This window comes from Mauremys reevesii, linkage group 1 (genome assembly GCF_016161935.1).
Source record: "Mauremys reevesii isolate NIE-2019 linkage group 1, ASM1616193v1, whole genome shotgun sequence".
Classification (NCBI taxonomy): domain Eukaryota; kingdom Metazoa; phylum Chordata; order Testudines; family Geoemydidae; genus Mauremys; species Mauremys reevesii.
In genome coordinates this window covers 293,999,339-294,012,645 of record NC_052623.1, presented here as the reverse complement: position 1 = coordinate 294,012,645, position 13,307 = coordinate 293,999,339, and the positions used below count along the sequence as shown (strand labels likewise).

Sequence of the window (13,307 nt, the reverse complement as noted above, 5' to 3'; positions counted from 1 at the left end):
ACTCCCCCATATACCTACTGTGCGTGTGAACTAAAAGGTTCCTACTCTGCATTAATGTAATCCTGTGTGAAGAAGACTACGTTAATGAGAACTAGGAACCTTTTAGTTTGCACCTTCAGCATGCACACCAGGAGAGTTACAGTGCAGCAGTTTGGTACACACTGCTATTCACGCCCCCCATAGTCCGAACTGCAGGGTAGTTGTAGACGAACCCATAGCATAAATAAACAAACTGCTCTAAGAAAATACAAGACTCTGCTACACTGATCTTTCCAACGGGAAGACAACCTGCCAAGCCCCAAAATCTGTTAACACTCAGCAGAGGAGTGATGATATTTATGAAATAAAAACAATTGGAGTATATTCTTATCCAATTCAAGGGGATTTATCCCAGTAAGTGCAAAGACCCTGAGCCAGCAAACATTTAAGCATGTGTGTAACTTTGCTCACATGAGCTGTCCCTTTTGGCTACTATATTTATGGTATCAATGCTTAGTTTGATACAGGCTCCGAACTGTGCAGCAAGTCTTAGGAATTAGGTCGTAATATGTCATAACTAGGATGGCCGGATAGAAAGTCTGGTCGAAAAGGGGACCTGATTGTGTCCAGTCAATCAACTGACCGGACACCCAAAGTCCGGTTACTGCCAGCATGGGAGGTGGGGAGGCGCCAGGTCATCACTCGTGCCAGCCCTGTCTCAGATGGGGCAGCACCCTATCTGCATCGGACAACAGGCTAGTCCCCCCGACCCGTGGAGGGAGGAGGGGAGAGGGGAAAAGCAGTGAGTGATGGAGGAAGGGGGGGAAAGAGGAGCGAACGAGGGGCAGGTCCTCAGGGAGTAGGGCAGGAGCAGGGTCTCAGGGAAAGGGGCAGTGGGTGAGACCTGGGCGGGAAGAGGGAGGGTGGGGTGGGCCCTCAGGGGGAAGAGGAGGTTTTGGCACTCCTGCTCGAGTGTCCAGTTTTTAAATATTACAAAGTTGGCAACCCTAATAATAGCAGGAATTCTTATAATAGGACACCATGAATGGGCAGTTTAAGAGTCACTCTAGTAATTCTAGTGAAATTAAAATTATTACTTTTGTTTCTGAATTTAATGGGAAATCCTTATTGCCTTGATGGCTCCAAGCATTAGAACTATATAAATTATACAGGTACAGTACTAGCATTTGAAAAACTGATAAGAAGCTAATTATAAAAATGAACTTTATTCTTTTTGTGCAGATCTTTGCTCTAAAATAAAAAATTTCAGAAAAATGAATAGCAAAAAATGGTAAATGCCTCGTTAACTTTGTCTGATTTTCATAAGATTTTGCATACAGCAGATACACTCAAAAACTGAGTTCTGGCTCCATTAAATTACAAAGCTCATATTGACTCCAGTGGGGAGAGGATTTCACCCTTAATATTCACCCTTTTGCAGTACAGTAATTGCAGTGCCCTGCTCTCTCTTCTTTGATGTATGGAAACATATTGTGGTTTGTTGCAGGTGTCTAAGGCTGCATGTTGCATTTGAATACGGTCAACCTGATGAAATGACTCCCATTGATTTTAATGGGCTTTGAATCAGGCTTCCCACCCGCACTGTAGACCCAGATGCATATTAGGGGATTTACTTTCTTTGATTTTTATCATCACTATCTGTATTTTAAAACCTTTTCTTTCCTGGTTTTATGATATTTCTACTACCTTCATAGAACTATATGGATTTCCTCTGCTGGCCAATTTGCTCCTACAAAAATCGTTCACAGTGAAAACTGTATTACTGAAATCATTTCCTCTCAATGTGTATGAATAAATTAAAGCCACTTAATTATTTTTCAAATAGCACAAAACAAAAGAATTGAGTCTGGTAGTTAAGAAAAGAGTTATATTGTTTAGACTTATCTATAAAGGACTAGACTTGCTGGGAAATTTGAGACTGTTATGACAATTCCAAACATCAGTACGTGATTCTGACAGCAGGGTACTGTTTTTTTTTTTTTTAAAGGCAACTCTCTGTAATATCACATGTGTAAAAAAACCAAACAAACAAACCTCAGACAGAGAAATATATAAGCCAAAAGTGGGGTAGGGAGGATGGGAACCTTCCTCCTCCTCTTGCTAATGTAGCAAATTGGATAGGGCTAGATCAGGGGTTGGCAACCTCTGGCATGCGGCTCACCAGGGTAAGCACCCTGGCGGGCCGGGCCAGTTTGTTTACCTACCATGTCGGCAGGTTTGGCTGATCGCGGGTCCCACTGGCTGCCGTTCGCCATCCCAGGCCAATGAGGGTGGCAGGAAGCCGTGACCAGCCCATCCCTTGGCTCTCACCACTTCCCACCGCCCCCATTGGCCTGCGACGGCGAACCGCAGCCAGTGGGAGCTGCGATCGGCCGAACCTGCTGACGTGGTAGGTAAACAAACTGGCCCGGCCCGCCAGGGTGCTTACCCTGGCGAGCTGCATGCCAGAGGTTGCCAACCTCTGGGCTAGATTATGTCTACCCTTTTTGTGGGTGTGCAAGGATGTAAAGGGTGCAAACAGCCTCTCGTCAGACCTGTTCCCACATGCATGGCTAGTCCATGTGCAGAGGTAGTCCTTGTATTCTCTGGTAGTATAGACAGCAGTATTAGCTTCTCCAGCGTGGGTGGAGAGGGCTAGAAAGGGGTCAAGGTTCTGCACTGGCTGGCAGGGCTAGACTCGTATGTTGGGGATAGGGCTAGACTTGTGCTGCTTCCTGACATCAGTGACCCCTTGGCACAACAGTATCACTATGGCTTCTGCTCATCACAGGCCTGGGGTCTTTGGTGCAGCCCACAGACCTTCAGTAAGGATCTTGGCATGGCCCTTGATGTATTAGGATTTCTGATCAACCTTCAGAACCCTCATGAATCAGTTCGTCAGTGTCTCAATGCATCATTGAAATGGAGCAGCCCTTGACTCATCAGACGAGGTCTCAGTAGGCCTTTGATACTTTGGTGACTTGAGGCATCAGAGCTTTTGTGATGGTCAGGCCCCTGGTAACACTGGTGGTGTCCATTCCTCAGTAGCTTTGAGAGGCCCTAGGTGAGTCATCATTATTCTGAAGTCTTAGAACCAAATTAATGCCTCAGACCATCAGCACACAAGGCCTCTGTGCATAGTTATCTTTGGTCAAAAAAGGCCTTAGTAGGTCCTTGATGTGGCAGTAACTCAGAGTCTCACATTGCATTGGGATCCTAGCACTACTGTTGATGCCCTGGCCCTCAGCACATTAAGTTCTTCTTCCATAATAGCCTCAGCCTATCACCACCATGGAGTGGAGCTCAGCACAGTTCTGTATGCTCAAAATGGCCATCGTGCATCTACGGAGTCTTGGCACTTCAGTGCCTATGTTGGGACACATCAGCACTTCAGAATAACCCCAACATCTCTATTAAGAGTTAGTATTTTGGGGCTTTAGAGAGCTCCGGGTGCTGAAGCGGCTCTGCTGCAGTTTAGTTTAACTATTTTTGGCTTGGCATTTTGATAGAGTGACTATCTTTCCCTAAGCTGAATACGGGACACCTGGTAAAATTACTCGTATTCAAGTGAGTTCAACGGCAACCAATCATACAAATATTCAAATTAACATCAAGTTGACTGAGCCCCCGTTAAAAAAAGAAATACTGCGTAGTTGGATTCTTTTTATTCACCTTATATTTAAGACACCCCCCCCCACACTCTGGTGACCAACCAACCCAAGCCTCCTTGCCTGGCGCTCTCCATCCTCCATGCCTGGCTGGGCCCCCGGGATGGACCCACCTCACCTGGTGCCATGTCTTCCCGAGGCGACACGTGGGCAGCGGCGTATTATCTCCTAGGCCAAGAAGGCCTAGGGCGGCAAATTTGCTCATGCCCCCTCCCCAACTCCACCCCTTCCCCAAATCCCCGGCCCACCTCCTCCCCCAGGTGTGCCGTGCTTCCCTCCTTCCACCTCCCTCCCAGGCTTGCCGCGCAAAAGTGCTGGGAGGGAGAAGTGAGTAGGGGCACTCGCAGGGGGCGGAACAGAGGTGAGCTGGGGCCCACGGGTGTGGGGAGTAACCCGGGAACTGCTTCCCACCCCAGCTCACCTCCGCTCCACTGCTGCCATCTCCTGAGCATGCTGCAACTCTCCTTCTCCCCCGTCTCTCCCAGGCTTGCCAGCAATTTTTTGAGGGCCTAGGGGTGGCAAATCTGTTAATCCACCACTGCACATGGGGGGTGGGGGCATGCAGGGTCACATGCCCCCTTCACCAGATTTTTGCCAGGCTTCACACCAGAATGTGGCCAGCAGCAGCCTATCAGCACTGTGCAGGAGGGAAGGGACCGGAGCTGCTTCCAGCAGCAGGGGAGGAGGAGGGGGGGAAGGGATGACCTGACCTGTGTCTTTGCAGAGCTCATCTCTTCCCCCCCCTCCCATGTAGCTGGAAGCAGCTTGTCCCTTCCTGCCTGCACAGTGTCGAAAGGCAGCTAACACCTCCAGGCTGCTGCTGGCCACCGACATAACCCCCACCCCCACCTCCTGTCCCCTGGCTACAGCACGGGCAGGAGGCGGTTAAGCCCTAAGGGCGCATTGTGCACCAAGGCCCAGGGAACCTGACTGCACAGACTTCAGAGAACTCGGAGAGAAAGGTGGCTCAGCAGAGGAGGGTGCCTAGGGGACAGAGCAGCCCCGCACTCCCAGGGGGCAGGGCCTAGGTGTGTGCGGGTAGGTGGAGAGGGTGCTAAGCCCCTGCCCTGGGGGCTGCTATGGTGCTTGCAGGTTTGTGGTGTGAACAGGCTGGAAATCATTTTCCCTCCCACCCCCCCCCCCCCCCGACTCCAGAGCTTAGCTGAGGGGCGAAGAGGCTTCCCCATGCCAGTGCTGTGCAGGGTTTTGGCACATGCAGGGCTCGGCTCCTCCTGGCCAGCGCCCCGGGCCAGAGGGTCTTGGGGTTTCCCAGGGTGCCAGCCCAGCCAGAGGCAGTGGGGGAAGGAAGGAGCCTGCTGGTCAGGCTGCTAGTGAGCTGAGCACTCCGACCAGGGGCTGGTTCACTGCACAGTGCTGGGAGTGGGATGTGCCCCACTGGGGGGGGTTATGGAGGAGCTATGGGGCTGTGTGTGTGTGTGTGTGTGAAGGGGCAAAGCAGGGAGAGGACAACGAGAGTGGGGAGCACGTGAGCAGAGCCAACATGTAACTGGCCACCGCCTGGCACCTGCCACCACTCCCCAACTACCACAGCTTGCAGCTCACAGCCAGTGTCAGCTGGAAACGGGATGGGGGACGGGGTCCTACTACCAGAGAGCCGGCATGCAGCAGGGGTTGTGCTAAAGGACCAGCAGGGGGAGCGGCTGGCCCTGTGCTCTGCAGCTTTGCCCCGCCACCAGCCTTGCACATCCACCCCCATTGTCACCGCTGGTGAGCGAGTGGCTGGAGAGCAGGCATCCAGCCAGCAGCAGGACCCACAAGTACTGATGGGCATGGGGACAGAAAATATGGGAAAATTTGCCTGTTTTTAAGAAAAAGTTGGCACACCTGCACAAAGGCTTAAATACAGGCCTGTCCCATTGAAAATGGGATGTCTGGTCACCCTATATTTTGATGCCTCAGCATGGCTACAGCTCCCATGCCAAGGATTTGTACATCACAGCTTCAGAATGAGTTGGCATTGCTTTTGGGCCCTGCTTCACTAGCACCTCTGAAAGATTATGATGAGTTGGAGCCACCTTTAAGGCATGACAGTTTGGCATCTGGACAGAATTAGTAGTTCAGCACTTACTTTGGGACATGATGCTTCAGCAAATGGTTGTATCACCTCTACTGGTTTGCATCGGTGCATCCTTTGCAGGCAGGTTGCACTAATTGAGGGGGGAAAAGGGGTGCTGGGTTGCTTTCTAGGGAGCTTATCACTGAAGTCCTTCTTTTCAATAAGAGGTACTGTGGAATATTGTCTTCCTTCTGGAGTGCTCTCTCCTGGACATTGAGTTTCAGAGATTCCTGTTGGGTCTGTGCATTAGTGCCTCTGGCTGTGCTCATGGCCTCCCACTGGATCTGATAGTCTGTTTCTGACTCTAGAAATAGTAAGGTCCTCAATCCTGATGGTCAGGGCTGGCTCCAGGCACCAGCGCAGCAAGCCAGTGCTTGGGGTGGCCAACGGAAAGGGGAGGCACATCTGGCTCTCCGGCAGCAATTTGGCGGCAGGCCCCTCAGTCCCTCTCGGAGGGAAGGACCTACTGCCGAAGAATGAAGCGGCGGTGGTAGAGCTACTGCCGATCGCGGATTTTTTATTTTCTTGCCGCTTGGGATGGCAAAAACGCTGGAGCCGGCCCTGCTGATGGTTACTTCTGTGTATTCCATTACCTTCCATCCCTCATTGTTCGCTTGTTCATGCTGCAGCTGTCATCTGGGAAATGAGGTGGTCAGACTTTGGTGCTTTAATCATGCCGACCTGAGATATCGTAGGAAACAGAGGGAGATTAGGATTGCTAAAGCAGCAAATGTTCTGCCTTTGGGGAAGAATGAGTAACTGTGCATCTCAGACCTAGAATTCTCTTCATGGTGTGTTGCTATTTTACCTCATATTTACATTAGGGTAACGACTCTTCCAATGTCTCCTACTGCTTTTGGCCAACTATATCATATGTGTTTTGTATCCAAGGGTAGCCATGTTAGTCTGTATCCACAAAAACGACAAGGAGTCTGGTGGCACCTTAAAGACTGAGGTTATGGGGCAAGTGATGCTGTTTGTTCACAATTTCAGCCTGTGCGTATCTGCAGAAGCACTCTATGTAGAGGTCCAGTCTGTCATTTTGACCATCAGGAGGAGCCTACAAAGAGTTCTTCTTCTTGTAGTGTTGGTAGGAAGGCTCCTGTGGGTCAGTGCACTGTTCAGTGATGTGTTGAAAATATTCCTTGAGTAGGAGACGACGAAAGTAGGCTTCCAGATCACTGCAGAACTGTATCATGTTCATGGGGATGGTGGAGAAGAAAGAGAGTCCCCAAGATAGGACAGACTCTTCCGACGGGCTAAGTGTGTGGTTGGATAGATTAACAATATTGTTAAGTGAGTTGAGGGTACCACTGTTGTAGCCTCCTGGATTTCAACAATTTCCACCTCACCATCAACCGCAGCCTGGCCCAGTCCCCACCAGAGACCCACTTCCTGGACACTACAGTGCAAAGAAGTGATAGTCACATAAACACCACCCTATACCAGAAACCTACTGACCGCTATACTTACCTACATGCCTCCAGCTTCCATCCAGGACACATCACACGATCCATTGTCTACAGCCAAGCCCTAAGATACAACCAGATTTGCTCCAATCCCTCAGACAGAGACAAACACCTACAAGATCTTTATCAAGCATTCTTAAAATTACAATGCCCACATGGGGAAGTGAGGAAACAGATTGACAGCGTGAGACGGGTACCCAGAAATCACCTATTACAGGACAGGCCCAACAAGGAAAATAACAGAACACCACTGGCCATCACGTACAGCCCCCAGCTAAAACCTCTCCAGCACATTATCAATGATCTACAACCTATCCTAGAAAACAATCCCTTGCTCTCACAGACCTTGTGAGGCAGGCCAGTTCTAACTTACAGACAACCTCCCAACCTGAAGCAAATATTCACCAGCAACTACGCACCACACCACAGAAACACCAACCCAGGAACCGATCCCCGTAGCAAACCTCGTTGCCTACTCTGTCCCCATATCTACACTAGCGACACCATCAGAGGACCCAACCACATCAGTCACACCATCAAAGGCTCATTCACCTGCACGTCTACTAATGTGATATATGCCACCATGTGCCAGCAATGCCCCTCTGCTATGTACATTGGCCAAACCAGACAGTCCTTATGTAAAAGAATAAATGGACACAAATTGGACATCAGGAATGGTAATAGACAAAAGCCAGTAGGTGAACACTTCAATCTCCATGGACATTCTATAACAGATTTAAAAGTCACTATTTTGAACAACAAAAAAACTTCAGAAACAAACTTCAAAGAGAAATAGCAGAACTAAAATTCATTTGCAAATTTAACACCATTAATTTGGGCTTCAATAGGGACTGGGAGTGGCTGGCTCATTACGAAAGCAGCTTTGCCTCTCCTGGAATTGACGCCTCCTCATCTATTATTGGGAGTGGGCTACATCCACCCTGATTGAATTGGCCCTGTCAATACGGGTTCTCCACTTGTGAGGTAACTGCCTTTTCTTCATGTGTCATTATATAATGCCTGCATCTGTAACTTTCACTCCATGCATCTGAAGAAGTGGGTTTTTTACCCACGAAAGCTTATGCCCAAATAAATCTGTTAGTCTTTAAGGTGCCACCGGACTCCTTGTTGTTTTTGCATATGTGTTTTGTATTTGTAGAGCAGAAATGGTGGGCTGTCATTGTGAATTGAGTGTATCCTGGTTCCCTGCATAGAGATCCCCTGACATGGTAGTAATCTAGAAAGCAGCTCAGTTCACAATCAGGGTGTTGGAGTTGTTGTGTTCATGTTCAGCTCCCCAGTTTGCTAATTTCTTCTATAGTGCTTAGAAGAAAGTAACATTTCAAGGCAATACTCAGTGCTGGAGGAGAATCTGGAACATTGTTCAGTTGGCCAGGAGACATCACCAGTCTGGTTTTCCAAGCAGTGAATGCTCAGACCTGGCTATGAATGTTGGGTATTAAGGCTGCAACTATATTCGTAATATCCAGGGCATATTTCCATGTTGTCATAGGAAAGTGTATACAAATAAAATAGACATAAGGAAAGTGAAATTCTTATTCTTTTGTATCATATAATTAGCCAGTCATGTACGTGCATAGCATTACATAACTAGTGACCTAGGCTTGACTCACTAGGAGCAATAGTGAGTGGGACAGTGTGAATACAGCTTGTCCAGCCAATACTGAGTTATGCTGTTGTGACTGAGGACATCTGGGATAACAGGCCAGAAAATGCAACTGAATCAATGAACTCTTGTGGTGAAGGGGAGAGAGTAACAAAAATGTTAACATTATTTTGTGTGAAAACAGGAACTACTTTCTACCTTGGGACAGACAGCACATATATCTTAGTGAAGAATAGTGCTTACGAATAGGAGCCTTTAAATTAAATAGAGAGGAGTTTTTTCTTTTTGTGATTTATCTGAAATGTCAGATTCTGTGTCATTTAGCACAAAACATACCTTATAAAAGACAAATGGGTTGATTTCGGATCAAAAGCGAAAACCTGATGTTCTCTCACTGCCTTTAAAACATTTGTTTACAACTACAATAAAAAAAAGAAACCTCTTTAAAGAGACAAAAGGAAAGGAAATGTCCGATTAGATTTTAAGTTGAACTTTACTACCAGGTCCATTATTTTTTGGAAACAGATACACAGATCTGAGAATGTTCAGTATAAGAGCTTTTTTAGATGCTGTACATACTCTCTTTATTTGTGGATATGTTATTGGGTTTTGTGGTGACTAACATTGTACCTCCAGTTGTGGACTGCAAAAGATCCATGGCTGAGCAGACATCAAGCCTTTTTGAAGCAGGCTAGATTTTCTACTTTGGCTAAGCTGTGTTTAGTGCAAAACTGAAGGAGGGTGCAAAAGTGAATTTAAGCCCCTAATCCTGGAGTCAACCCAGTGCCAATACACTTCCCATCACAAAACAGAGCAGCCTGAAGCTATTTCAGCAGCTGAGGATCATCTAGGTGCAGGGACCTCCTGTGCTGCTGCGGAGACAGGATGTGCTATAGGAGCTGTGATGGCAGTTCTGTACCGCCTGAAGATTCCCTAGGGATGGCGGGTAGGGGAAGATCCTCAAATGGCCAGTTAAGATAGGTTTATACCACTAGTGGCACAAAGCAGGCCATGAATCTGGCCCATTATGTTTTATGGTCTAAATTTCAATATGGCATCTCTGTGTGTGTGTGTGTTCAATCACTTGTGCACAGCAAGAGGATCCAAACAGAAACCGGACAATTTCACAACCATATTTTTCAACCCCAAATAACAAAACACAAAGCTCAAGAGCTGAATCCAAGAGAGTTGAGACTTTTTTTTTTTGTAGTGCCGGGTTCACTCCACTTGGGCAGAATTGGTGGAAAATTGTATCAGTGGGTGGGCTTGATTTTCTCTTCTTTTGGGCAGTTAGGTCTTTGCTGCCCTCTTGGCCGAGTTACACGGTGCTCAGATGCTTACTGACAACTTGGTAGTGATTGGTGAGGTTAAGGGGCAAGTGGAGATAATCCACACTTAGATTGTAAGCTCTCTGGGGTGGGGGACATCTTTTCTCTATGTTTGTACAGCGCCTAGCACAATGGGGACCTGGTCCATGACGGGGGCTCCGAGGTGCAATGGTAATATAACGAATAACTTAATCTATTTATTTGTAAAAGCAAATGCCTTCATCTATATAGAGTTGTATACATTTGAGTGTGTTGGTACTGCAATAGAAATATTTAATTGTAAGAATATTAATGGTACATATAGGTTTGACGGGCAGTAACGTGTATAGAAAGGCTTGTATCAAACTGCTCTCAGTGATAATATATTAGCTAATGCTATTTCTATACGTGTAACATTCTCTTCTCCTTCTAATTCCTGTCAGAGATACGTGCCATGAACTCCTGGGGCATGTGCCTCTACTTGCTGATCCCAAGTTTGCTCAGTTTTCACAAGAAATAGGACTGGCCTCACTGGGAGCATCTGATGAAGAAGTTCAGAAACTAGCTACTGTGAGTCAATCGCTGCATCTTTTCCCTGACTCATGTTTCTCTTTGGTTACTAAAGTGAAGAGTTGTCTAATGGCTTCTAAAATGTATTCTTCAGTTTTCAGATGACGACTGTGCTATTACAATTACAAGGCCTTATATGGCTCCTATTGAAGTCATTGATATTTTTCCATTGTCTTTTAATAGGAGTGTGAACAAGCATATGGTCACTGGATGCTTTGTAACACTCTGATATTTCTGCATTATACCACCTAAGCTCAAGGTTTAGTTAACATTGATTATTCCTGTTCCAGGTTCTGGAAACAAAGCAACTAAGACATTTTTAGGGAAAATGTCGTCTTTGTATGTGCGTGCAGCTCCAACTTCTCCTAAATGGGAGCCATGTGTGTGTATATAGGGGAGCTGATGTTGCCCTTAGTGGTACCACTGTCTGTCTCCCTCTTTCTGATCTGTTTTGAAGGTGTGCAATATAATATAGTATATGATGGACTAATGAATTTAGAATGAATGTATTTTGCTGATACTCCCCCCTAGGGCACTCTAATAACAAGATGCTTTGATCCATTTTATAGTTTGGTTTTAATTTATTGTACCCTTCATTTTTATCCTTGTAAAACAAATACCTTACTATAAATAATTTTGTAAACCATATTCTTCAGATAACTCAACAAACATGAATATTTTCAGTATCTAAAAATTCCATATGCAGTTGAACCTACAAGAGAACTTTAAATAGGCAGAAGGTAAATGCCCAAGTTAGAATTTAGCCAGGCAACTGGAAATAACACCCTCATTCCTGTGAGATATGTAATGAGATTTTAATGGCCACAAAAGATCAGAACCTTGACTTTAATCCTCTTGTGAAAGATGACACGTGAAAGAGAAGAGTGCCTAGTGAATCACCAATACCATTTAGCAATCATTGCCTCTTTAGAAGCTGTCAGTCCTTCAACGTTTATGGAGAGAACAGATAGCTCTAGTCTCAAGGAGGACTCTTGGTGTCCAGGCTTGGATGCAAGTTCTCATCATTGACGTCTTCCTTTGTTTTGTAGCATCACAGTAATAAGAAATGGGAAAGTGGTAGTATGATATAACACCAGTATTGAGTCGACTGAAGTCACAAGAAAGTTTTCTTGCCATCATTAAACCCCTATGATTGTCACCAAGGGCTCAGTTATGGCAATAAAGAATGAACCTGCAGATGATGTGCTCTATCTTCCACCAGTTGAGCGCATATCACCCAATGCAGATCACTCCTGGATTATATGGTGTTGCCTTAATCAACTCCACACTAGAGTTGGTCAGTCTAGAGACTTGATCATCAAGTGGGGCTACATCTCTGGCCCCAGTACCTAATACTGTGGCAGAGAACCTCAAAATATGAACCATTTCTTCTGATACCAGCTGCTTGAGCATGAATGCTCTTCCAGTGACCTGCCATAGTGCCATGATCGAGTAGTCGCATCTGAACGGGTGTGGTGGGAAACAGTAGGAGGACATGACAACAAGAAGACCATTACCACACTCTTTCTGCAGCTCCTAAAATTTGCCTTGTCATCTCCCATACAGGGAAAAATCTTTCACACACACATTAATAACGTGTAGGATCAGGATGTGGGAGTCTACATGAGGGTAGGTGGAAAGAATAGGGCCTTCTACCACTTCTCAGCAGTGAGCATGGGGAGGCAAAGGGAACAGCTTTAATTCTATCCATTAAATCACATCCAAGTTGCTATTGATTGACTTTTACAGCAACATTCTGTCTCATTTCCATCCTCGGTTAAACATATGAAAACAAAGTGAGCTGCAAAATATCAGCCCAAGATCTAAGACAGAAAACAGAATCAGATTCCAGCTAGGCAGTTTCAAAGTAAATACTGAAAGAAGATAAACTGACCTAGAGCATGCATACTAATGTGCCTGGAGTAACATGCTGAATGAAGCAAGTAAGCCCTTATCATGACCTTTTTCAAAAGATAATGAGATTACCAGGTGAGACATCATGGAGAAGGAGAATGGCTTGGGAAGAGAGGAAAAAACTCAGGAATTCAGACCAGAAATGGGGAAGTTTACTACAGGTGATTTTCTAATAGGTGTTTCCATGAACTTAAAGTGAGGTTCTGTTCTGAAAAGCAACTGTATAAAAATGGCACCTTCTTACTCAGCAGATCATTCTGTGTGTATTACAGGCAAAAATAAGTTTATTGATTCTTTATTTATTTATTTATTTTTACTCCCATTCGTCCTGCAGTGCTAACACAGCTGAGAGAATGTGAGTGGGATTCTATTCCTTGTACATCAACAGAATTGTTCACTAAGTTCCAGTTAGTTACTCACCCGTGCATGCCCATTAAAGGCAGTGACACTGCACTGGTGTTATTGAGAGCATATTTTAAAGACTGATATTATATAGGTGTCAGTGAAAATGGTTTCTCTGTTGAACCTCTATTAGTGGTGGTGCTGCATGAGAAGGCAAGAACTTAGCTTAACACTCAGCTAGGGTGACCAGATGTCCTGATATTATAGGGACAATCCTGATTTTTGATTTTTTTTTCTTATATAGGCTCCTATTACCCCCCCGCCCTCGTCCCGATTTTTCACATTTGCTGTCTG

At 46.0% G+C, this 13,307-nt stretch overlaps 1 protein-coding gene across 2 annotated transcripts in view; it reads left to right on the top strand.

The window, feature by feature from the left end:
- Positions 1-13,307, top strand: part of TPH2 (tryptophan hydroxylase 2) — a 73,880-nt gene that overhangs the window by 28,306 nt on the left and 32,267 nt on the right. For both annotated transcript variants that reach the window (XM_039501052.1, XM_039501141.1), the window contains exon 8: positions 10,571-10,697. In XM_039501052.1, the coding sequence (XP_039356986.1) occupies positions 10,571-10,697 (127 nt within the window). The remainder of the gene's footprint in view (positions 1-10,570; positions 10,698-13,307) is intronic.